The sequence below is a fragment of the Penicillium angulare genome (genome assembly GCF_028827245.1).
Source record: "Penicillium angulare strain IBT 27051 chromosome Unknown utg000002l_segment0_segment0, whole genome shotgun sequence".
NCBI lineage: Eukaryota > Fungi > Ascomycota > Eurotiomycetes > Eurotiales > Aspergillaceae > Penicillium > Penicillium angulare.
In genome coordinates this window covers 658172-683770 of record NW_026623161.1, presented here as the reverse complement: position 1 = coordinate 683770, position 25599 = coordinate 658172, and the positions used below count along the sequence as shown (strand labels likewise).

Sequence of the window (25599 nt, the reverse complement as noted above, 5' to 3'; positions counted from 1 at the left end):
ATGTAGATACGGACTCACTTCACATGGCCATTTTTCAAAGATCGGCCACAGGTTAGGAATACGTAGAGTCTTTCCTTTCAACTGGGAATATAGATATGAAGCTTGACTGATCGTACCCATTATGATGGATGTATCAATTAAAATCCCCCAAGGAAGTATCACTTGGTAGATATAAGAATGACACGCTGCAGATATGAGAAATCACAGAACCACGGAGAGAGAAAAGAATAAAGACTGGCAAAACGCTACTTCATATCAGCATACGTGCAAGTTTTCATGTAAATTAAGCAAAAATAAGGGATGACAATTGCGATTTGAGATAAAACAAGCACGCATACCTAGGCTACGACTGGCTGATTACATGCAGTCGGAGATATGCATGAGTAGCACTTGCAGCAGCCACATAGGTGTGACGTGAGATTATAAGTGGTTTCAGACCACGTGGCGAGTAATACACGCTTTTATGTGGGAGACATGCTGACTCCTCGCCATCCTATTTGTGCCAAAGTGGTACAAATGCACATTCTAACATGATGCATCCCACCTGAACGAATGTAAATTGTGATTGGGGATTTGGTGGCTGGCTGATTGGTGCCCGTCCGTATCTGTGAGCTTTAGATACTGTGACAAATAAACGAATGAAGCTGACCCACGAACGAAAAATCGCAGTAAGATCATCGAGAAACTATTCAGAATTCAGCAAGTGATATAAACCCATCATGAATAGATTTATCTCTCCATAGCAGCCTGAGGCATTAGCACTGGCAGAGATCCATTACCGGGTCGACCCACCAATAGTCATTTGATTATGGCTCCACATGGTTCAAACAAATGCTCCAAGTCACGTTGCACTTTGGCAACCTTCGAACCTTGACAGCGATGTGATGGAGTGAAGAATAAACCACTCAAAAATGGGTGAATTTTTACCCAATAAGCCCAAATCAGTATACTGCTCCGAAATGACTGGAAGTCGATCTTCAATATCGGTGACGAGCTAAAGGAATAGGTTGGAATATGGCGCTGACTTACAGCCAATCAGAAGACTGAAGCTGCAAGACACCAGGCATCTCCACGACCTCGCGACTTGACGCCCTTAAGACGCCGCCATAAACCACACATATACCACGGAATGGCATCGTCTGTGGTATTTGGGCACTCAAATTCGGGCTTTCAGATAGGTGAAAACACAGGGCCTATCACTGCAAACTTTCATACGATCATAGGTACCGTGGAAACAAGCTGCTGTCTTTGTTGAACTAGGCTAACACGGGTAACTCCACAACAGAACCACAAGAGCAACAACCAGAGCCGCTATCCACCGTCCCATTCCCGCGTGATCCTGACTTCATTCACCGAGGTTCGCTCGTCGATCACATCCATGAGAAATGCTCCGGTCCAGAATCAGTCGTAGTTTTGATGGGGCTAGGTGGGGTCGGGTGAGCGTTCAAAGCAAGGCCCATCACCTCGGCTGATCGGCGCTAATGAAAAATAACCAGGAAATCCCAAATCGCTATCGAATACTCTTTCAGGGTTCGAGAAGAGTCCCCTACGACGTGGGTTTTCTGGGTTCATGCCAGTAATGCCGCCCGGTTCGAGCAAAGTTTTTGGCGAATTGCCAATCGCACAAAAATTCCAGGGCGCCAAGACCCTGCATCGAATATCTTTGAGATTGTCTGTGGTTGGCTTCAGGATTTGAAGGAGAGATGGGTCATGATTATAGATAATGCGGATGATGATGAATTCTTGCGAGAGTGGATGTCAAAACCATCGACCGAAGAGGATGGTATTATACCGAGACCACCACTTCTGACGTTCATCCCTCGTTGCGCCAATGGTTCGATCATTTGGACTACCCGAAGCAAACGGGTTGCAACAAATATAGCGAATGCTCGAGATATCATTCCAATCGAGCCAATGGACACGACACAGGTTGTCGCTCTTGTGGAAAAAAAGTTGACTACGAAGCAAGATCATGATGACATGATCAAGCTCGCGGAGGCATTGGAAGGTATGCCACTTGCTATTGTACAGGCAACGGCATACATTGAGCGACGGGCGCCCCGCTGCTCAGTGAAACAATACCTTGAAGAGCTCCAGAAGAGTGACGATCAAAAGCAGAAGCTTTTAAATCTTGAAGCTGGCCATAGGCAGCGAGACTGGGAGGCAAGAAACTCCATCCTAGCCACCTGGCAGATATCCTTCGATCATATTCAGAAGATCCGACCATCTGCTGCAGATCTGCTATCTCTTATGAGCTTCTTTGATCGACAGGGAATTCCCGAGGTGGCGCTTCAAAACCCGCCTGGTGATCTTGTATGTCTGAGAAACTTTCTCGCAAAACAGGGGATTGTCAATCATATGGCGTCAGTCCCTCAAGATACATATAACACTAGCCTTGATGATGCAAGCAAAACACAGAATCTTTGTTGTAACGACAGCTTTGAAGATGATATCACGGTATTGAGAGAATACTCATTTATATCACTGACTCAAGACTTGAAGATATTCCAGATGCACCGGCTGGTGCAGCTAGCTACAAGGAGTTGGCTAGCAGCGTACGGCGAAGCGGATATCTGGCAAGCTCACTTCTTATGGAATATTCAACGCGAATTTCGAACTGGCGATAACTCTCGCTGGGTGAAGTGCCAGTCACTCTTTCCACATGTCAAAGCCGCGATGTCTCAACGACCAAGACTCAAAGTAGCTGTGAAGAAATGGGCCTGCTTGCTCATCAGTGGCGCCCAGTACGCTTCTTGGAGTGGAAATACATCGGAGATGATGCGAATGGCTCTGAAGGCAAATGAAGAAACGGAAAGACTACTGGGCAGCGAACATGAGTACAGTATGGCTGCTCGTGAAATGTTAGCATTGGCATACGCAGATGCGGGTAAGCTGCGTGAAGCCGAGTCCTTACAACTGGGAATTTTGGAAATTTATAAAAGAACTCTCGGAGAGAAACATCAAAATTATGTTTCACATATGCACTCTCTTGCCAACACGTACCAACGGCAGGGTAGGCTTCAGGACGCTACATCACTGAAGATACGGGCCCTGGAGATAAGAAAGAATACATTAGGAGATGATGATCCGTTAACGCTCAAGCTATTGGGAAGCCTAGCTAGTACTTATTTAGACCACGACCTTTTAGAGAACGCGGGGAGCCTGAATGTGCAGTATTTAGAGAAAGCAAAGAAGATGCTTGGCGAGGAGCATCCTGATGTCATCGCAATCATGGAAAACCTTGCAATCACATACTTCAGGCAAGGTAGGCTACATGACGCAGAAATACTAGAGTTGCAGACTGTTGAGGCTTGCAAAAAAGTACTAGGAGAAAGCCACTCCCACACAATTCGCTGCATGTCAAATCTAGCAGGACACCGTCGTGATAGAGGATGGCTGTTGAAAGCTCCAGACCGCCCATTGTGAGTGTTGAGACGACTACAACTCAAAGAACAAAAATTCTGACAAAAATAACTTAGTGTGAGGAAGACCGCTGCTTTTTTAAATCGATCTAGGTTCACAGGAATCGAAGAATTGCAAATTAAGGTTCTAGATCTGCACAGGAAATTGAGTGAAGATCAGAATCCAATGACACTCGACTATTTAGCCGCCTTGGCTAGGACTTACGAACTCCAATGCCGATGGAAAGATGCTATAGAAATGCAAACGGAGGTCCTAGATGCTAGCAAAGCTCTTCTTGGAGAGACCCATCCGACAACACTCCTCAGGATTGGAGGATTGGCATCTATGTACTGTGGTCAGTACCGAATTGATGAGGCTGAAGCTCTTGAGGTAACTGCATTGGAAACTGCAACTCGTTTCCTCGGCAAAAAAGACCCCAAAACAATTAGATGCATGAGCAACTTGGCATACACTTGGAACTCTCTTGCTAGATACGAGGACGCAATGAGATTAATGAGACAAACAGTTGAGATAAGGACTGAGATATATGGCATTGACCATAAAGACACGCGACTTTATAAGCGGGTTCTTTTCGTGTGGAGATCCCAATGGGTTGTCCTCTGCATCTGGAGAATCGCAGTTCAACTGCTGATGTGCTCTGGAGGACTACCCTTGGTGATTGTTTTAAACACTGTTCCTAGATTCTTTGGAATGAAGGAATGAGTTTTAGTATCCAACCATAATTAGAAGAAAACAACAACTCTAAGTTCATAATAATTTATATGTACTGGACTATTTATTATGGATTTATCTGGAATGAGATCCCAGGGCTAGGAATACTAACCATTTGATAAACCTATGGGTCAAGTAGAAAGGTGAGAAACCCCTTCGCTCGGGGTCATCAGAAGTAAGAAATTCCGCAAATATTTGTGCTGTTTCTTCCATAATTTGGATATCCCTGGAGAAGCCTGGTGCAGAAGGGCGCATAATGAGAAACCGAAAGAGTGTGATAATAGCCGTAAGAATAAAATCGGCATGTATCCTATCCAATAAATGGACGATTAGACAAACAAATGAAAACAAGATCTGACAAACGTAGAGTAAGCGGCGTACCAAAAAGTGTGATAATTAATGTAATGCCTCACTCGACCAATGTAGATCAGTGTGGACCGCGCGGCTTCGTAAGTAATCTCCGCGCTAGATGGCAGAGGTAAATGGGAGCCAGCAGCAGATATGTTGTATGGATTATTTGCGCCGTGGATCTGGCCTAGACAATAATAATATTCCAGATGAATACTGACTCCTCGTATGCTGAGATCGTGGAAGACATATTTCGGCGTGTTTTCAGTTGCGAAGACATCCGGACGACAGTTGACAGGGAACTCGGATCTGAGATCGCTCAACTCATTGTCCAGTTCTCGAATTAGTTGTATTCTTCCCGCCTCCGACTGCGGTGCGTTTTTCTCGGAATAGAGCATGGCGTATATTTTGGTCTTGATTAGGTTGAACCGGAGGTCTGACGGGTATAGAAGTTCGTCGGAACACAGAGGTTTCCAGTAGAAATGTTGCTCTTTGGACTTTTGGGCATAATTGACGGGTAGATCGAGGTCACAGTGGTCATGATTTAGTAAAGGTGGGCGACCATTTCGAATCGAGAGTTCGCTGTCGATACCATAGCAAAGCCAGAAAAGAGCGCGCAAATGCCGATCATTGGAGGCTTGGTCCGATGTTCCCTGGGAAGATTTCTTTTTGTGGCCCCCTAGACTGTATAGAGTTTGTATGGCAATTCCTAATAAGAGATCGATTGGTTGGGACTGGCCAAGAGGCGAAAGATAGATGATCTGTAGAGTATTTAGAGGAGAAATTTCGATCTTAGATGGGTGAAGTACCTACCAACATCATAATTGCTTCCAGAGTCCGCAAATCTGCCAATTCTGTGATAATTTGGGGTATGAGGGTGAAAGCCGCTTGGGCGTAAGCATCCGGATTAGCACCAGAAAATTCTGGTTTGTGCCGATGCATTATGGTAATATTGGCCGTGAACGCTGCCAAGCAAGCACGACTGGATGCACGGGCATGTTTCGATTGATCCAGCACTTGGGAATCGAGAAGAAATTGCAAGGAAACAACATCTGCAAATGGAAACAGGGAGTATAGCCCACTCTCAATGTAGTGATTTATACAAAGCTGAACGAGATTTGAAAATGGCCATGATAAAATGACCGGCCTTCTGTTTGATGTCAGGTTTTTTGTCTCGGAGGACTGTGTCGCGCCCAGCAAAAAGTCTTCCAAATCAAACACATATCCGGTTTTTTGATAGACAGCGGAGTAAAAGTCTGCTCTTATGGATGAATCAGGGGTCCCAAGGCCGCAGTGTGAGAGATGTGACCGAATTACCGAAATGGCGGCTTCAAGAGGCCGCGTGTCAGGTATGAAGCTCACATCCAAGTTAAATGGCGGTGGCTGACCATGTGGCTGTAGAGAAAGATCTTGGCTAGTGACATTTGATGGCTGGCTGTCAGAAGGTTGACATGCGGAGTTTTGAGTTCTCTTCAGAGCGTCTTCAAGCTCCCGCACGCGTGCCTGGGTGGCGGAGAGTTCACTGACCCAATTAGGAGGGGTTTATTGCAAACAACAACATGGCTGGGACCACTTACTCGCGGAGGCCTTTCCGTGTTTGATTGGATTGCGGGGTGAATATGCAAGGGTGTCTCGCTATGTGACAATTTTCACAGGCAGGCTGAGCTCGATCGCAGCGGATCTATAGTCGTCCGAAGCAGAATGGTGATGTCAGTAGCCGTCTACTCGAGAAAAAAAATGCTATTGAATGTTCAGAACAACCTTACGAAGGCGACATAGGTCGCAAGCAGTCCTCAATTTCGAGCCAGTTAATGCCGAAGAACCGGTATCCATGAGGTGCGCAAGGAACCCGAGGCGTTCAAAAATCCCGCTGCAAGGGCGAATGGCACAGCCAATTTACACCAGTTGAGTGTCGCGTAGACCTGAATTATAGTCTTGGCCAATGATAGTGGCGGGATATCTGAGTCAGCGGACGTTCAATCCTCCGAGTTTTGGTTATGATCTGCGTCTCGGCGCATCCTGAAGAATGCTTCAGCGACTGGCGTTTCATATATTGCTAACTATCCCCACTATGGAAGATAGAGCTTCTGGGGTCCCGTGTGTGGCGGGCCAAGCCCTTAAAATACACGCAATCACTATAAAATACAAATCTTGGCAAAGAATTGTAGTTACCTCAACGCCAAGGCTATACCATGTGCGCAGCATCCATGGGATATCATCAAAGCTTGAATGAGTGAAGACTCGAAAAGACAATCGGCGAAATTGCACACAAATATCGACTATTTAAATACTTGGATTCCAATAACTGGCGCAGGAATGATCAATTTATGGCTGATACTTTGAGATTTCAGCTCCTGCATCTAGACGGGCTTGGCTGCAGATCATTTGGAGCTTCACCGGCGGATTCACTCATTTACTTACATCAAGGACCTTGGCAAATGGAGCATCGGGGTGATTTCAATCCACCTCGACGACTTTAGAGTCCAATCAAAATGGGCCATATTGTCAGCGCAATCCTGAACGTGACTGCTAGAGTGCCAAGCGTTTGTTGAATTGGAGGAATATCTTTCTTCAAGCCAGATTGATCCTGAGATTAGCACCAGCCTGTTAAGCGTCTTGGCCTGGGGCGACTTCCGTGACGACGACGCTGACGAGTCAATTGACCATGTGAATTCAGATAATGGCATCGCTGTACCGATTTGCTTGTATACTACAAGGGCTATAAATACGATCCCAGCTCGCAGGCTGCTTTCATTGTCAAGCACCTCAATTTCCAAATTGTCCTTCTCAAGCTACTAAAACGCATTCTTTTGCTATGCATTTCTCCAAGTTTGCAGGCTTTGCCCTCTGCGGTCTGGCAATGGCCCATCCCGGAGTTCACGAGCCCAACTCGTACTCTCGTGTTGCCAAACGGAACTTCCTCCACAATGCTCGTCGCTCGCTGGACCTCTGTGCCGATCACCTTGAGAAGCGTGGTCTCAATGAACGTGCTCGCACCCGTCGCAGTGCCATTCTCCAGAAAAACAAGAGACACACCATTCATGCTCGCAACACCAATGAGACAGTCTCCAAGGACCACCACTCTTCCCTTTCTGTTACTTCAAGCACCTCTGAATCGGAGTTGTTCTCAAACAGCCCTGTCTGCATCCTGGCTCCTGAGGGAGAAGTTGGTCCCTTCTGGGTGAAGGGTGAATACATTCGTCAAGATCTCACCGACGATGAGCCTGGCGTCCCGCTGTACATTGACGGTCAATTCATCGACATCAACACCTGCGAACCGATCGAGGACCTATACTGGGATGTGTGGAACTGTAACTCCACTGGTGTCTATTCTGGCATTCAGAGCTCTTCAAACGGCAACGGCAACGACGCAGCCAACCTCAACAGGACCTCCCTTCGTGGATTGCAGAAGACCGACTCCGATGGAGTGGCTCAGTTCAAGACTGTATTCCCCGGTCATTACTCTGGCCGGACTACCCATATTCATGTCATCGCCCATACCGATGCTACAGTCCTGTCCAACAACACTCTTACTGGTGGCTCTATCCCGCATATTGGCCAAGTTTTCTTTGACCAGGACCTGATTTATGAAGTCGAGGCTCTTTACCCATACAACACTAACACCGTTTCTATCACCGAGAACATCGATGATCATGTTGTTCAAGATGAGACTGAAGACTCGACTTCTGACCCTTTCTTCGAGTACGCTTTGTTGGGAGACACTGTGGAGGACGGAATCTTTGGCTGGGTTACCCTGGGTGTGAACGTTTCGGCCAGTTACGATGCTAGTTATGCTGCCCACCTTACCTCCTCTGGTGGAGTAAGTGACAGCAGCAGCAGCATTGGAGGTAGCGGTAGCGGTGGTGGCAGCGGTGGACCTGGCGGCTTCTAAATCTTGAGTCTCCGACTGCTTTTTGGCTTTGAAAAGCGTCAATCCTGGAATGGAATTTGGAATTTGGATGACTTTCATCAATTGATCTATTTAAGCTGCAACGCACGAAAAGTCTTCTTGAACTAGATACCGCTCCTTTGATACTTCGGCTTTGCATAGCTTTCAATCGATCCATATTGACTTACTGCTTATGAAATACTTTTGTGCCGCGCGTGTCTTTTGAATCCTGTACGCGTCCAAGTTTCACAACCGAATGTCTATCAGCTTTATCTCACTGAGCAAATGTTTGACGTAAATTTGCACCAAATTGGAGTACATTGTAACTATTCTGAGTGCCTATATACTAAATTATTCAAAGGGGTCATAGTGTTAATGAGATAATTCAGTAAATATTCGCAAAGTCTCTGTATTGGCAAGGGAAAAAAGCTCGATTCACATATGCGCCCTTTTGATACCCTAGTATATGATTCTACCAAAGCCCGCCGAAGAAAACGGTATACAATTATATGCGCAAAAATCAAATTAATAATTCCCAATTCATGATGCGGTCGTTGAATAAGTGTAGGATGTCGCCAATTAATGCTGTCGTTCATAACAACAGTCGATAGTTGATGGCAAGAGGCACTGGCTACCTCGCATGGAAGCATCGAGTAGGATAAGCTCTGAAGCAAGTCAGAATTTGCATGATGAGATGTTGATAGGGAAGAATAAAATACTTGAATGGGTGGTGATAGTAAGAAGCACGTTGGCCAGATCGCGACTTTGCGGATGCCATGGCCGGTGGGACGAAAGGCGCAAGAACTGCAAAGGTAATTGCAGCAGACGCGACGATATGTGGTGCCAACATTGCTATAGTAGTATTTGCTTTTTGATACCGAGAGTTGGAGCTTTGATAAGATGTAGATTGCTTGATTTTGTTGTGGAGATGAAGAGTGCGGGGAGAGACAGGAAGATATGATGGAGACCTTTCTATAAACTACTAATGTAACTGTCAGGAAGTACGACTATTCAATAATGAATGTCGTATAATTCAACTGACCTCTCTCGTGTCAGGCACCAAGCCCCCGATTTTCCCGATAGGACCTCGCGGGATATCGGGCATGTCGGATTTAGGGGTCCGCTAGGCGTCGAGCCGCTATTGCCAATGAAACCCAGGGGCCTTCGGGTTGGACCCGAGGGTTCTTGATGGGTCCACTCTGCTCGGGATCTTCGGGTTTCTCCAACATCTTCATGATTGTGGCTATAATTATTGGGCCTTGATAAGTTTCTAGCACAGGGGCTTAAGCAAATTTTGAGGGCAATGAATATATGAGCACCCTTTTTAGGGAGAAAGAAAAACGAAAACAAAAAATACATAATTAGATGTAATTGTAGACAAACCATATGTTTTCGGCTCTCCTCCCGTTACCCATAATTGGTTAGCGCCATTAAGACAAACAGCCTTACGCGATAACGAGAACGTCTCATTTTACACCTTACGCGAGTATTCTCCTACTCTCGCTCTAGAACCCGGCGACTTGGTGTATATCGGCCCCTCTGATCACCGAGAACTACGGCGTGAGAAATTCATAGAATCCGGTTGACAATTATCGGACCCTACGCGCATGTTTTAACGCAAAGTCGCAGCCAAGCTGGCCAAGCAAGGACCAATGGCCGACTCAGGGAATATGGTACTACTTTCGCTTGCAAGAATGATCCTCCAAGGCTAATGGTATTAGTCAATTTACAAATCAACAATGGAGGGGCATATTGGTATCCACCCCACATCATGTACTGCCAGGACCTCCTAAAGAGGGTAATACTTGGAGGTCTGGATCTGTGAAACCCGGTTGGAAAATTCGATTGATGAATAAATAGACTCGCCCAAGATCTTGAAAGGAACCAAATAACACACACTCATACTCCTCGGTTTCAAATCGGACACTCACCTGGAAGAACAAACAAGCCATTTTGGGAAAATCACACAAAGGGTTCTTTCAAAGTATATATATCGAGTTGATATGACTGTCTTTGAAGAAAAGAGCTTGCCTACTCAAGATCAAGCTGAATCAACACATATCAATTCCGATTCCAGCGACAGTGACACAAACACGATTTCTTGGGATGGCCATCATGATCCTGAAAACCCCTTCAATTGGCCAATTTCACGGAAATGGGCGTTAACATGTCTCGCTGCTTTCACTACATTTCTCACGATGATGAACGGGACTATCATCACAGTCGGCCATATTGAAATCTCCGATCTCTTCCATATCACTGAAAAGTCATTTCCGAATTCCTACTGGCCAGTCACTACATGGGCCACTGGTGGTGCATGTTCGGCATTGTTCATACTCCCTATATCAGAAGATTTCGGCACAAGACCCGTCTTTCTCGGAACATATCTGACTCTCATCTGCTTCCTTATTCCTCAGGCCGTCGCCCAAAACTTTGCCACATTGATCGTTACCCGTTTCTTTGCTGGGGGTTGCGTCGCGATCTTAGCTAACACGGCGGCCGGTGTGGTTGGGAACCTATGGGAGACTGAATATGCTCGAACCATTCCTGTCAGCCTGTATATTTTAGGCTATATGTCTGGAAGTAGTATGGGCCCTGTGATGGGGGCTGCTATCTACCAGTCTTTGGGATGGAGGTGGAACAGCTATATGCAAATCATCTGGTTCGCAGCTCTGTTCCCAATTTACTACTTCTTTTTCTACGAATCGCGCGGTAGTGCAATCCTCGAGCGACGGGCACGAAAACTGCGGAAGAATGGCGCTTCGGTCCATGTCGAAAATGAGAAACCGGCATCGAAGCTGAACTTCCAGAGCCTTTGGGTTAGCTCCACTCGACCAATTATCCTTGTTATGACAGAGCCGGTGTTATTTGTATCAACCATGTGGTCTGCATTTGCAGTGGGTACCTTATTTATTTTCACGCAATCTGTTGAGCAGGTCTTTATCGGGCTATATGGCTGGAGTGTTTCACGGACTGGCTTCGTTCAATGTTCCATCGTCATCGGCGAGTGTATCGGATGGTCACTAAACTTTATTTCACGAAAGCTTTACTTTGCGTCCGCGTCACGCAATACTGAGATCCCTGGAGTACCGATTCCGGAAGCAAGACTGTATATGGCTGTCTCAGGAGGAATCTTCGGTATCTCCGGTGGTATGTTCACGTATGCTTGGACATCATATACCTCTATACCGTGGATCGCCCCAGCTATCAGCTTGGCTTTAGTGGGAGCTGGCAGCGTCCTGGTTGTGTCGGGTGTGTCGGACTATGTTGTTGATGCGTATAGTCAGTATGCTGGCAGTGCGATGGGAGCCGTGGCTACGGGTGAGAACATTTTCTCTGCATTCCTGCCCCTCGCTACCATGAGTATGTACAACACACTCGGGTACAACTGGGCAAGCACGCTGCTTGCATTTGTATCGTTGGTGTTATCTCTTGTCCCGACTTTAATGTTTGTGTGGGGGAAGGAAGTACGTGCACGCAGCCCTTTCATGAACGAGATGATGAAAAATGCCGCTAAGAAAAACGCCGATCTTGTCTAGAAGGACCCGAGACTTGATCCAGTTAGAGAGTGATCACTTATAAACAAGCGCACGCTTATTTGGTGCGCATCATGCTCCCGGACCGGGCAACGAATCTTGACGCCCAAAAATATAATAGATCTTCCAAGTCCGAATTTAAAGAGAAAACGAAGAACTAAACTAGGTTAATACTTGGTACATTGGTACATAGAAAAAATCAGATGTATAATCATGGGAAATTAACTTCAAGTTATATTCATTTTAACACAATCCATCGCCGCGACCTTCAAGCTACCGAGCTTACTGTGCACATCAAATGTACATTTACTTTTGGCTAGTAGTATGTGTGCCTAAATACGTGCAAGTTGTCGACACCTCATACGTGTATCCCAGCAATTCATTTTGTTTAGCGACATCTAGTAACTAATCATAATCATGAACATCATGATGGAATATGATATAAATAAGCAAAAAGAGCCTTGGATTTCACTCATGGATGCACACTCATCCCATTAGATCTGCAGCAAATATGTCATCCACAACTTAAGTGACCTCGAATTACCATATTCCCCATGCCCTGAACCATATGACCAATGGTGGAGCCCAGGGGGGTATATGGTGGGGGCAGTTACAGTGGCCTCGGGTATATCGGGTTCTGGGCCGAGCAGCTTCCCCTCCCCCACTATAGTTATCGGGACTTCGGTGATGTATGACAACTGCTTGAAGCTCTGCTAGCAGCTCGTGGGGAGAAGAAAAACTTATAATAGTCGAAGGCGTTTCTTCCTCTGTACAACATTCCTGATTTCTCTACTTCATCCTCGACTACTCGTTTACTACCTTGCGACCCCTCGTGAGGTAAACAAGACACAATCTCCAAAATGTCTTTCTCTACCAGCCTGAAAGATCCTTCTCTCTTTGTCGAGAAGTCATATATTGATGGACAATGGGTTGCTTCAAAGTCCGGCAAGACTTTCAATGTCTACAACCCGGCGACCGACGCCCTGATCGGAACATGCCCTGAATCCAACACAGAAGATATTAACGCAGCTATCCAAGCCGCTGCTAAGGCTTTCCCCACATGGCGCGCTCAGTCCGGTCGCCAGCGCGGTCGCATTCTGCGTCGACTCTTTGAGCTTATTGGTGAGAACAAGGAGGATATCGGCAAGGTTATCACAGCTGAGAACGGCAAGACCAAGGGTGATGCCGAGGGCGAGGCTCTCTTTTCTGCTGGTTTCTTCGAATGGTTCTCCGAGGAAGCTCCTCGCATCTACGGTGATGTCATTCCTCACAGCAATCCTTCTTGTCGTATCCACGTTACCAAGGAGCCCGTTGGTGTGTGTGGTCTGATCACTCCCTGGAACTTCCCCTTAGCTATGGGTGCCCGCAAGGTCGCCGCTGCCCTGGCTGCTGGATGTACCGTCGTCATGAAGTCTGACGGCCTCACCCCCTTCGCATCAAACCTCCTAGCTGCCCTTGCCGAGCGCGCTGGCGTGCCCAAGGGTGTTTTCAATGTCATCACAGCTCTCGAGAACACACCATCTCTCGGTCTGACTCTCTGCGAGTCCAACGCTGTCAAGAAGATTTCATTCACCGGTTCCACTCGTGTCGGTAAGATCTTGATGCTGCAGTCTAGCAACACCCTTAAGAAGCTCAGCCTGGAGCTGGGCGGTAATGCTCCTTTCATCGTCTTCAACGACGCCGATCTCGAGACTGCCGTTACTGCTGCCGTCATCGCCAAGTTCAAGGTGACCGGTCAGACCTGCGTGTGCGCCAACCGCTTCTACGTCCAGGAAGGCATCTATGATAAGTTCTGCCAGCGCTTCGTTGAAGAGGTGAAGAAGAGCCAGGTCGGAAATGGCCAAAATGCTGCCAGCACACATGGCCCTCTTACCAACGGTGTCGAGAAGACCCAGGAACACATCCAGGACGCTATCAGCAAGAACGGCAAGGTCTTGCTTGGCGGTAACGCATTGCCATCTGTTGGCAAGAACTTCCACGAACTTACGATTCTGGGCGATGTTACGGACTCTATGAAGGTGGCTAGCGAGGAGACCTTCGGTCCGGTTGCAGCTATCTCCAAGTTCGGCACAGAGAACGAAGTTGTTGCTCGCGCAAACAACTGCGAGGTTGGACTCGCTTCCTACCTTATGACTAGCGATCTTGGTACCGCTCACCGTGTGGGTGAGCAATTGGAGTTCGGTATGGTCGCTATCAACACTGGTGTTATTTCCGACTTCGCTGCTCCATTCGGTGGTGTCAAGCACTCTGGCATGGGCCGCGAGGGCAGTAAGTACGGCATTGAAGACTATGTCAACGTCAAGATGACCATTACTGGTGGCATCAATACTATCTACGCCAACCTGTAAGGTCATAAGTACAGGGAATGGTTAGCACCATGGGGACCTCGATGGCCATATGACTGGTCACGAGTTATGACAAAAATTGCAATTTCACACTATTGATAGACCTATGTATTTAAAGAAATGATGACGATTTTTTATTCTAAATAACAACTGCCAAATTTTTACCTGTTTCTACCATCAACTTATCTGTTCGCGATAAATCTGTACAATGATACGGATTGACAAAAGAATTAGGTCGGCATCCGGCAACGACCTTATACTTGTCTTCGTTTACCTATTGCTCAACATTCAAGATCTACGGAGTGAGTATACATCCGGAACATCCACCATAACAGTGTAAACAATGCTCGGTATCAGCTTTCCCTACCGAAGAGCTACTAACAGTTAATGCCATGCTTCGCTCAATGTTCATCAGGATGTGAACTACCGCGAAATAAAGAGATACCCATGTTTCCAGACAGTATCGGAGGTTAATCCGATCTCCACTTGCTTAAACGGGTTACAATCGCGGGGGCCAAAACGCGCACGGTCGGAACTCTCCGCCGCCAAGACGCAACTCGCGAGTTCTTTCCGAGGGTCATGGCGTAAACTCTCATTGACACATTTGAAGCCGAGCAAGCCGAATATACAGCTCTTTTCGTGTTTTGGCGTGTAGTCCGTAATTTGTATATATCAGCGCCCGTGAATCTCTCGACGATATAAAATTTGGTGTCCTCGTGACAATCGGTGGATTCTGGTCTCTTCTCCACGTCTTGACAACCCCGTATATGGCATCCCCACACCTACCGGCTATGTTACATAGAGGTCTCAACTGAGCAAGAAAGAAAATGAAGTAAGAGTTACTTCGCATAAGTCACTTTTTTTTGTCAGTGACATGATATTCCTTAACTCTTTGGCGACTGTATTGTAGCGCAGCCGCCACATGTGTCCATGTGGCGCCAATTGTCTAAAATCCCGTTGTTGTAAATATCTTTCCGCCCAAAGCTTATTATTTTCGTCGTGATACTTTGCCGAGTAAGGCATTAAATACGCCAACTATCCTTGGTAATGACACGGGGAATATATGGGGTCTCCAACTCATACCTCAAATGGCCGATGTGGAGCCACGGGGAAACTGGTTGCCCCTCCACCCACATTTCCCGTAATAAGAGGGCCTCATGAGGAGATCTCGCGTGATACTAGACCAGACCATGCTACATCCCTCCATTTGAAAGAGTCAACTGTTCTTTTCTTTTGTCGCTGCTCGAGGCAATGGAATCGAAGGTACAAAGCGAGACACAGAGGTCGAAACGGACTTCCAACGCGTGAGATTCCCTTCCTTACATGGATGGACGCTTTATTTCTGGTAATATACTAAAATATTACATTTAGATGCGTTGCTTGTCGACAAAGTAAGATCAAATGTTCCGGCTCTGAACCATGTGCCAACTGCCAACGGCGGGGGGTTAAGTGCCAATTTGCGGATGCAAACAAAATAATGGTTGACGAGAAGTTTGCATTCCCATGTATAGCATTGTTCAGAATAAGGAATAACACAAATTTTCTTCAGGTATCTGCAAAGGTTGCTTGACCAAGCGAAAAACAACCAGCCGGGTCCACGGGCGCAAGACGTCTCTCCTGGATCGAAGAGATCGGCTGAGGCTGCATTTGGACCCATGATCAGATTCGATTCAGCATCTTCTAGTATGCCAACCTCTCTTTGCTGTTTGTTTGCAGAACTAACTCAGTCGAAGCAGCAAGTCCGGGGTATCGCGAAGAAACCTTGCCACTCTATCATGCGGTTGACCACGCGCGAAGTGTGTGGGCCAACCCGTTTACTTTACCATCTAGAACAGTCAAAAGCTTTTACAAAGGAAAAACCGGCTGGAGTATTTTTCGCTCTCAATTATGATAAGGTACGATTGCTAACTTTGACCCAGCCTGGTTGGCACCGACATCATTATGGTCTCTGACCACTCGTCTTTCTATCATGATGGCTGAAAACCTACATCTCGAGTCCCCATACCAGGTCCCAAGTTCCCTAGATCAAGAGGTCTACCCATTGAGATGGAGAGCAGCTCCTAATGAAGACCCACCAGACATCAGTGGACTTCCTTCGCATGATGACGCTCTTTATCTTTTTAACACCGTGAAACACCACCTTGACCAACATTATCGCTTTTTCGACGAAGAAGCATTCACAGCTCACCTGCATGAGTTCTACGGTAATAATTCACTTCGTAAAGCCACAGAGGATCGCCTTTGGTTTGTTCACTTTTTGCTGGTTCTTGCCTTTGGTAATGCGTTTCTTTTGCGATCGCGGAATAGTAGAGACCCCCCGGGCTCCAAATATTTTGTGCGTGCTATGTCTCTCATGCCTGATTATACAGATCTTTGGACCAAGGGTCTCATGGCTGTGGAGGTGATGGCGTTGGCTGGGCTTTATCTCTACTCAATTGACCACAGAGAACTGGCAAACGTCTATGTAAGTGCCTCTGTTGATATATGAGACCATCCCAGTTCCTGACACCCAACAGGTTGTCCAAGCCATAAGAATTGCGCAGCTTGATGGTCTACATACGGATCTTCCCGAAGACGAGCTTGGTTTCAAAACAGTAAATCGCTGCAGAAATGTTTGGTGGACACTTTACGTGATGGATCGACATATCTCCTCTTCATTGGGCCTTCCTATGACTATTCAAGACAATGATATTACGACTGTTCTCAATTCTACTAGAGGGGGATCAAGACATGATGCTACCCTATGTCTCCACGTGAAGTTGTCATATTTATTCACGTCGATTTTATCCTGTGAGATGCACTAGGCTCCTACCATGAAGACGAAACTGACATAGAACCTTTCTAGCTATCTATAAAGACGAGAAGACAGAACTTGGCACATTCCTTGACAAGACGAGGACTATTCTGCAGACTATGACTGTCTATGCCCGGGAGATAGAGGAGATAGTTCATCCAAAGAATTCAGCCTCGGTAGAGACTATGCCGAAAGGGACACGATACATTACATTATTATATCATCAGGCAAGTATGACTGGCCCTACGAGCGGACTGTAACTAACTCCATGATAGTGCGTTATGATAGCAACACGTCCTCTTCTCCTTTCAGTTCTTAAAGAAAGACTGGAAAGATTAGGACAGCAGGAAAATGACTGGCAGAGCTTTCTGGCTCCCACAAAAGCATTGATATCCACAGGGATAAAATCAGCTATCAAGACTCTACAGATTTTAAGTGACGAAGATAGTCTTCTTGGTGAATAGTTTCCTTCTTTCCCTTCAAAGTTATAACCAGCTGACATACTTTGCCCACCAGAGGTTTTCCTTCCATTCGAAATGGAAGTCACATACGGAGCAGCTCTCCATCTGATGATGGCCAAAACGCTCTTCGCACACGCAATTGAGGGCGAAGAGTATGGCGAAAAGGCACATTCCATACTGGATGAGATGATCTCAAAGGGGAACAGACTCGCATCTTCTCGAAAGATAGAGCTCACGCATCTGGAAGGGTTATTTAATGAGCTGGCGGTCCGAATAAAGCAATATGGCTTGCAGGAACTACTCCTTACAACTCCAGATCACATCGACCAGGAAGCAAATATGCAACAGCAGCCTAACTTTCATCATTTAAGTCACATGGATGAATCAGCAGCGCATCTTCATAGCCCTGATACATACGATATGCATGGTTATCAACAGGCTCCGCGGATGCCTAATGGGGTCGAGCTGTTGGATGATATCGGAATCTCTTCATATGAGTTCCTATCCATTATTGAACAGATTGGGGCAGACAATAGCGTGTTGGACCCTACGGCGTCGCCAATACAGGGCATTGAGTAGAGCCTCGGAGCTTGCAATACCTTCTTAATTAGTACTTTGCATCTTTTGGTATTTCCTTTCTTCTTTTACGACCTTGGCGGTATAATTATTGAGTCATGTACATGTACTCTCTATGAGCGTTGCGTTACCGTTTGGAGTATGGATATTGGCATAGAATTAAACAGGAAGATTAGATGAGGCAAAAAGCTCCGATTACACAGTTATCTCATATGATGTATAGAATTTGATATATGATTATATTTACATTGTAAAAAAGACCTATTGGACAATGCAAGACACACGTAGAAATCCGAGATAAGCTTGAACGTTTGAAGTCTCAAATCTTCGCAGGAATCTTTTTCAAAGACTCAAGTACCTGCTCAGCTCCTTGCTCACCAGTGCATAGAGCACCTTCCATGTAACCCTTCCACTCGGGGCTATACTCAGTACCGACAAAATGAAGGTTACTAACGGGCTTACCGTAAACGGAAGCATACTTGGTAAGATGGCCAATTGCATGTACCGGTGCCAAAGCGCCTCGGCTAAACTCTTCATGCTGCCAAATCTGATCGAAGTATTCAATTGGACGGAAGACTTCAGGATTACTCTTGAAAACCTTGGATAATTGTTTCAAGACTGCAGCTCGGCGGGCATGTGGGGGCAACCTGCTCCATTCTCTTCCGGGCTTGCCGTTGACGAAGGCAGTGAGAGAGTAGTGATTCTTTTCTTCGACACATGTGTCTCTACCCAATGTTAATGGGCCAGAGTAACTCGCGAAATATCCGTTGAATCCTTCGGTGCGCCACCATGGTTTATCGTAACAAACAATTGCTTTGTTGTAATCACCCAAGACTGTTCCGTTTGTAACAGCTTGAACGTCTGCGGGTAGTGGGGGACTAATATTGAACTCTTTGTACATAGTGCTGGGAACGGACATAATGCACTTCCTGGATGTGATCATTTTTCCATTGCGAGTTGTCACGGTGATATGGGACTTGGAATCGATAATTGAATCCACTGGAGAAGAAAGATAGATCGAATTAAGCCCGATGAGCTTGGCTAGCTCCTTGGCAATTGACTGAGCACCTAAAAAATATTTAGTATCAATTGAATTTCGAACTTTTGCATGAAGTTGGCTTACCATCTTGAAATCGCATATATTGACCACCAGTGGAATCATCCGCGCGGATCGCCATGAAGCCCTTGTTACGGCGACAATAATCGATAAACCACGCAGCAGATTCCTCGGATGCCTCTAATCCGTGCATAACCTGTGACCAAATGTTGACCATCTTGGCGACCTTGGGAAGAACACCGAGCTTTTGAACATACTCCGCGAGAGAAATATTGTCCACCTCCGCAGACGGCAAACCCTTTTTGAGAGACTCGGCTTGAAAATGGTCGCGAATGAACGCAAGATTATCCTTCTCCTCGGGTGTGAACTGGAAGTGACGGTGGGTATTAGCACTTGAAACTGACACTGTGAAAGAAGAGAATCAATCTCAATAGCTTACCTCCGGAGCAACTCCAAATGGGAATTCGGACCTTTCATTCTCGCTTTCTTGCATGATAGCAGTCCCCTCAAGACGTTGCTTCACCACCTTCAACCCAAATTTCTTTACATAGCTCCATACACGCGGCTGGAGGCTATCGTTGATCCATGCACCACCCAGTTCCGCGCAGCCTCGATCGGAAGCTAACGGTACACTCCAGATCTTTCCACCAACACGATCGCGAGCTTCGACAACAGCGACTGAAAGACCTGCCCGTTTGGCAGAATAAGCAGCCTGGAGGCCACTGAATCCAGCACCAATTACAATAACGTCAAGCATAGTGAAAAGATTATCTTGGAATTGAAAGTATGAAAGAGGAAAGGTGAAAGTGTGGAGGAGACAAGAAATTATCTACATTATCTGGGGTAAACATTTAAACCCCCATGAACCGATTATTGACACATTGACTCGGTCCAAATCCGAAATACAACTGTACTCCATAACTGCGTTTTGATTTACCCTTTCCGCATCGAAATGCTGGGATGATGCCCACAGGGATAGTTGAGGTTGTTCCGAGTTACCGATCGGCTTCGAGCCCGAGTACTCCTGCGTCAGTTTTGTGGACGGGTACCCCAAGTGACCCGTGGAGGGGGTTCCATGTCCCTGTTGGGCAGGCCAATGGCGAGCTGCTGATCCACTTTACAGTGGCTTTGGCCTCGGGAGTCTTGTGGGTCTAGCCTCTGGGGCTTCCGGATATTCTGTACCCCAATTTCCCCAGCTAGACCCTAGACCCCGGCATGCCTACGGGTTACTTGGATTCGTATAGTTGTCATGGTCGGTGAGCCGGAATAACCGACAGGAAAAGTGGATTCTTGTCAGTGCACTTCGAGTCATCTGTCCGCTAGTTTTTAGTGGACTCCGCCCATAAATTTGACGTTGTTTATGTTTCAGTAACAAGTTTTTTTTGGGAATCAAGTGGGCCTGGACGGGTTTGAATAGAGCCCGCGGAAATATTCGAGCTGACCTCGCAGCTTCGCTAGGTTCAACTGCCCAGCCAAGGACATCGCCCTTTTTTTTCAATTTGATGGCGTCGGGATATCTCCGTCAGACTTATAATCTTAATCGACGTATACAACATATTGAATCTGCTCATAGCTCTTCTCGACTTTGAAACATGTAAATGATAGTTCTAGTATCCGATTGTCCCGATATGCATCCACGCGTTTCAATCTAACATATTGCATAGTAGGGGTTTGTTTCAAGTTCAAGCTTGCAGCTTATCATATAATCAATGTTAAGTTATATCTTTATTCTTTATATACATATTTCTATAATCTAATCTACAGTGAAAAATAGACAGTTTCCACTGAACCGCAAACAGAAAGTTCTCCACTTATGAAGAGTTGGAGTTGTCAGCGCAAGAGAACGCAGCAGAGCCACCACTCGCAGCGTATGACGCCTTGATATTCATCACCGAGCCATATGTCCCTGCTACAGTGATAAATAGGCCGATGACAATGACAAAAACGCAAAAGCCAACCATGAAAATCCAGAATGGTGTTTTTCGCTGGCCTTGACCTTTGTGCCAATTATCGGATAGCCACATTCCAGCATACGGAATGAGACAGATTGTTGGGCTGACGAAGGCACCAATCAGAGATACCATATCGTCAAAGGAAGGAATACTGCTGGCAATGATGTAGGCGATGACAGTTGTTCCAAATGTGCAACTCAGCCAAGTAATCCAATGCGTAGCGGAATTGCTCGCGAGGTGCCTGGAGCCACGAAGGATATGAACGAAACAGTATTTGGCGGGAATCTATTGAATGCATTGTTAGTAAATGTGCATTATAAGATTATAAAATTCATCCCAGGGCGCGATTGGTTTATTACATGTGTGACAATTGTCATGGTGACAAGTAAGCCAGGTAAAGCGAAGGCATAGCTGACAATCTTGATCAAGCCACCGGCTGAACCGAGAGCTGGCGAAGAAACATACGTGCCACAGTAATAGTATATCACACATCCAATGATGGTATAAATTATGGTGATACCCGTTTGACAAATCACAACGGCTGGGCCGAAGTGCTTGGGGTCTCGCATCTCAGACGCGATGGCAAAAAAGGCCGGTCCTCCAGAGAAAGCGAATAGGAGATTCGCAACTGCTGCGATCCCCTTTGCAAAGCCGGGATTAGCAACAGCAACCCAATCAGGTGTCCATGGTTCGCTTGTTTTTGGTGCAGAGGCAGGGCGATCTTCAATGCCGACCGCAATTGTAACTATGATGACTGTTTTATGTCAGTAAATAGATTCTCAAAGCCAAATAGCAATGACTATAAAAAGATCAGAGATGCCTACTAGCAGACATAATGCATGGTAGCCCAACCCATGCCAACCAGGTGATACGACCAAGTGTGCGAACGCTAGAAAATGCGAAGCCAGCTATAGCAGCAATGGCTGAGAAGACGGCAGTACATGTAGCATGTGAGGAGACTGAATTTAATCCGATCTCGATGCCTAAAATCGCTGAGGCACTGTTGAAAATGTAATCTGTAGTTGTTTGGAGAGTGTCAGTCATGTTGTTTGATTTTTCACCACCAGCCTAGAAGGGGAGGAAAACATACATAAACAGAATGCAACTGCACAGATAACTCGGCCTGGTGTTCCCCATATGATTGCACCAGCGTCATCAATACTGTACATCTCACGATGGTTCAATTTGAAACGACCAATCATCCACCCCGACCAAGTAGTCATAGCGCCTATGAGAACTAGACATATCACACCTGGTACCATACCCAGAACTTCAAGGGCAGAGGGAATAGCGAGAACACCAAGGCCAATTTGAGTCTTCATCATGAGAACGACGGTTCCAAAGAATCCAACCTAGTAGAGAGTCAGGACATCCGAGTGGCAACGAGTAAATCAACAGACAATGAGCACTCACATTACGATAGTTAGGGCCATTCTCCGTGAGTTCTCCAAACACATCGTCAACAGTAGCAGCCTCTAATTGACCACGGACATCGATTTTGTCTTCAAGTTCAGAATTAGGTTGCTCAGACATCTTCAAACTATTGAAAGCCATACTGGGGAAAAGAAAAGTGTGCTGCCCAGAGTGCAGAACTTCACAACTTGGGTATCTTGGCAATACCGTCTGCCTTATATACTATCCTAAGGGATCTTGACCCGTAATGCGAAAAATAAAAGGGACAGCAATTGTTCCTAGGAAAACTCGGATTCCTGGGGACCCCATAAATCTCAATTGGGTTTGGTGGGCTGGAGACGCTCCCCGCAATTGGCGTCTCGGACTAACTCGGAGTCACCCTGGGGGTGCACCCCGATCGGCAAAAGTTGGGGCGCTTGGGAGGCAAACCAGTTAGTGGTTCTGGCTCGGCTGGGACCCGAGAGACTTTTCCCACAAAAGCCCTGATCTACCATCTACCTTGCTAGGAAAGAGTCATAACAACAGAGACGGAATAATTGTCCATACAAAAGAAACCCTCACCTGATATCAAAGCTGATTTCTACGATGATTGATTCGCCACTGTTTTCCTCCCTGGGGTTTCTTATGTCATAGTAAATATTGCATGATGAATTTTGTGATCTATTTACGTATAATGCATCATTCAGACTCTTTATTGTTCAATTTGCCGACTAGCGCTCTACTTGAGACGATCTTGGAACGTCTGATTCATGTAGTACATATAGAGTCATTTCACATTCCGTAATACCTCAATTAAGAAGAACGTTACCTTAATCAAACTAGGGAGGCAAAAGCGGGCAGCCGCTATACTCGAACTTTTATTCTTATTGTGTGTAGGAAAATATGCTGTAAAAAATGAGAAATTCATTTGATTTTCATTATGCGATACAATGGTCTATTCCACAGCGAAGTATGTTATCTATTATGCCGCCTTTCATTCTTGAATTCTTTGTTTAATCCACTTCCTGGATCTCGGTCAACATGGACTCGATGAACAATTTCTGCCGGTTGAGGAATGTCTTGATCTCAGGAATGTTAAATGGCCGCTTAGCGATCTCACGCTCACGTTCCTTCTTCATCTGGTGGCGAATGCGCTCTTCGAGAATCTCTAAGCGGTACTCAGTGTACTGTGTGTAGAGCTGGGAGATGTCGCTAATGCCACGGACTCCGACCAGGACTGTTTCATCCTTGACCAAGGGGGACTTAGCACGGAAACAAGTGACCATGCTGATACGCTCACGGCCACCGAGAGCCTTGAGAGCCTGGTGCTCAATGTAACGCCCTTGCATAACGACGGCAGTTCCCTAAAAATCAATTTACGTCAGCCGGTAAAGTTATTTCGGTGTTTCCAAGCGGGTTCCTTACCATAGCAGGTCCGCGAACCTTCTTAATCTGTCCATCGGGAGTTCGAAGAGCGGTTTCTCCGCCGACCATACCAGTGCAGTCAGAGAGCATAGTCACACAGACAAATGGGAAACTGTCATAGTGCCAGGCCACAGCAGGGAGATCGTTGTCAGACATGACATCCACGGAGTGCTCCACCTTTGCGTTCTCATCCCGAATAGAAACATTGATATTGGCGATCTCGAAGTCAATGGAGGGAACGACCTCGATACCAGCAACCTCAGAGATCTTAGCCAAAACCTCAGGAGACTTCCAAGCAGAATATGTGAAAGGGGCGCGACTGAAGACACTCGATGTTAGCTATCACCTCTTCGCTGAAAAACAGGAAGCTGATTAGCAAAGTACTTACGCCGGGCCCATGCCGCGAATCATATTCGTGTTAAATGAAGAGGCATACTGGCATTCTTCGAGAACTTTCTCGTCGAAGATCTCAGCACGCATCTGGCGAATGGCCTCTTCGGAGAAAAGTGAGAACGGTGCAGTAGCCGCGTGAGGTGAAATGCCATGGCCCTTCAATCCGATCTCTTCCATCGTCATGATCGACTCAGGAGTGCGATGGTTCAAGTGCTTGGCAGGATCAAAAGTATCGCGCTTGAAAAGTTTAGCTCCGTCAATCAAGGACTGAGGAAGGATTTTGGTTGGCCGAGTGGCCTTTCTGGTTGAGGGACCAATGACCACGGGGGGTTCAACGTCATCGTTGTAGATAGCTGAGGGAGCCATTGTTTGGGTTTGTGTATTCCGGGTATAGGATTTTGGTTGAATGGAATTGAAGAATACAGAATTGAAGTCTTGGAACTCGATCTGTTTATATAATTTGAATATTGTGGTGTTTCGCGTACTTTCACTCCACATTCAGGTTTCCTCCAGGTCTTGTGGCCATGTGTTGTGGGCCATCAGGCAAGAATCCGAGATTGAACCCCATATTGTTTGCCATCTATGTGTCATCCGACAGGGAGACATGGGATTCAGTGCAGAAAACAGTATCAAAATCCACTCGGGTCGGAGGAGTCCCGATGTGTGGTTCATCTGGGGCTGGGAATGAGTAGTGTAAAGCAGATTTAGAGAAACGAATATCTCAATAGACACTCGGCTGGGTGGGGCCTCGGTATGAGTCTCATCTGGGGAACTTTGGAGGTTTCGGACTGACGCTGCAAAACATTACCTGGGCTGGAGAAACCTATTCGGTTCGGGGGTTCCCGATATCATGGAGCGCATCTGGCGATCGTTGGAGACCCCAGGATTGATAGTATATAAGGCTGGATAATCAGTACGAAGCTGGGGAAATCCACTCGGATCGGGTGAGTGCCGATTTCTGGTTTAAATATAAATCCGCTTGCTGATGTGGTTCAGGTGGACACAATGATGGAGCTGGATGATATCAACCGCGAATCCGCCCTGTGTGGGTCCAAGGGTCTCGGGTTCGGGTTGTCACCCGAGAGAGCCTTAGCTGTCATGAATCCCGTACATCCCGTCCCTCTAATTGGTACCCATGGTAAATGGTGAGTATCTAGAGAATCTCGGGAGTCTCGGGTCATGAATAGAGACAGTATGACCTAGCGTGGGGGAATACTCCATTTTATCTCGGTTATCATCGATTTCGGTTCAGGAAACCGCGGGAGGGCATCGTCAATAGATGTACTAAGTGATAAGA

General features: G+C 46.4%; 10 protein-coding genes across 10 annotated transcripts; 6 read left to right on the top strand and 4 right to left on the bottom strand.

Annotated features, from left to right (window-relative positions):
- Positions 1-1129: 1129 nt before the first annotated feature.
- N7478_001717 (uncharacterized protein) lies at positions 1130-3426 on the top strand (the record flags this gene model as incomplete). Its single annotated transcript, XM_056917932.1, has 3 exons — positions 1130-1223; positions 1286-1436; positions 1497-3426. The coding sequence occupies 3 exons, from the start codon at positions 1130-1132 to the stop codon at positions 3424-3426; spliced, it is 2175 nt and encodes a 724-aa protein (XP_056783543.1).
- A 783-nt stretch (positions 3427-4209) lies between these two features.
- Positions 4210-6315, bottom strand: N7478_001716 (Zn(II)2Cys6 transcription factor; the record flags this gene model as incomplete). Its single annotated transcript, XM_056917931.1, has 5 exons — positions 4210-4444; positions 4516-5243; positions 5296-6004; positions 6060-6163; positions 6244-6315. The coding sequence occupies 5 exons, from the start codon at positions 6313-6315 to the stop codon at positions 4210-4212; spliced, it is 1848 nt and encodes a 615-aa protein (XP_056783542.1).
- Positions 6316-7297: 982 nt separating this feature from the next.
- Positions 7298-8374, top strand: N7478_001715 (intradiol ring-cleavage dioxygenase; the record flags this gene model as incomplete). The annotated part of the gene is made up of 1 exon (XM_056917930.1): positions 7298-8374. One exon carries the CDS (start codon positions 7298-7300, stop codon positions 8372-8374), a length of 1077 nt encoding a protein of 358 aa, XP_056783541.1.
- A 2000-nt stretch (positions 8375-10374) lies between these two features.
- N7478_001714 (uncharacterized protein) lies at positions 10375-11910 on the top strand (the record flags this gene model as incomplete). The annotated part of the gene is made up of 1 exon (XM_056917929.1): positions 10375-11910. One exon carries the CDS (start codon positions 10375-10377, stop codon positions 11908-11910), a length of 1536 nt encoding a protein of 511 aa, XP_056783540.1.
- An 857-nt stretch (positions 11911-12767) lies between these two features.
- N7478_001713 (NAD-dependent succinate-semialdehyde dehydrogenase) lies at positions 12768-14255 on the top strand (the record flags this gene model as incomplete). Its single annotated transcript, XM_056917928.1, has 1 exon — positions 12768-14255. The coding sequence occupies one exon, from the start codon at positions 12768-12770 to the stop codon at positions 14253-14255; it is 1488 nt and encodes a 495-aa protein (XP_056783539.1).
- A 1969-nt stretch (positions 14256-16224) lies between these two features.
- N7478_001712 (uncharacterized protein) lies at positions 16225-16740 on the top strand (the record flags this gene model as incomplete). The annotated part of the gene is made up of 1 exon (XM_056917927.1): positions 16225-16740. The coding sequence occupies one exon, from the start codon at positions 16225-16227 to the stop codon at positions 16738-16740; it is 516 nt and encodes a 171-aa protein (XP_056783538.1).
- Positions 16741-17582: 842 nt separating this feature from the next.
- N7478_001711 (uncharacterized protein) lies at positions 17583-18086 on the top strand (the record flags this gene model as incomplete). The annotated part of the gene is made up of 1 exon (XM_056917926.1): positions 17583-18086. The coding sequence occupies one exon, from the start codon at positions 17583-17585 to the stop codon at positions 18084-18086; it is 504 nt and encodes a 167-aa protein (XP_056783537.1).
- A 316-nt stretch (positions 18087-18402) lies between these two features.
- On the bottom strand, positions 18403-19897 carry N7478_001710 (flavin monoamine oxidase family protein; the record flags this gene model as incomplete). The annotated part of the gene is made up of 3 exons (XM_056917925.1): positions 18403-19151; positions 19207-19507; positions 19580-19897. 3 exons carry the CDS (start codon positions 19895-19897, stop codon positions 18403-18405), a joined length of 1368 nt encoding a protein of 455 aa, XP_056783536.1.
- A 1054-nt stretch (positions 19898-20951) lies between these two features.
- Positions 20952-22625, bottom strand: N7478_001709 (uncharacterized protein; the record flags this gene model as incomplete). The annotated part of the gene is made up of 5 exons (XM_056917924.1): positions 20952-21377; positions 21452-21846; positions 21917-22108; positions 22183-22444; positions 22506-22625. The coding sequence occupies 5 exons, from the start codon at positions 22623-22625 to the stop codon at positions 20952-20954; spliced, it is 1395 nt and encodes a 464-aa protein (XP_056783535.1).
- An 872-nt stretch (positions 22626-23497) lies between these two features.
- On the bottom strand, positions 23498-24668 carry N7478_001708 (uncharacterized protein; the record flags this gene model as incomplete). Its single annotated transcript, XM_056917923.1, has 3 exons — positions 23498-23848; positions 23910-24228; positions 24298-24668. The coding sequence occupies 3 exons, from the start codon at positions 24666-24668 to the stop codon at positions 23498-23500; spliced, it is 1041 nt and encodes a 346-aa protein (XP_056783534.1).
- Positions 24669-25599: the final 931 nt, after the last annotated feature.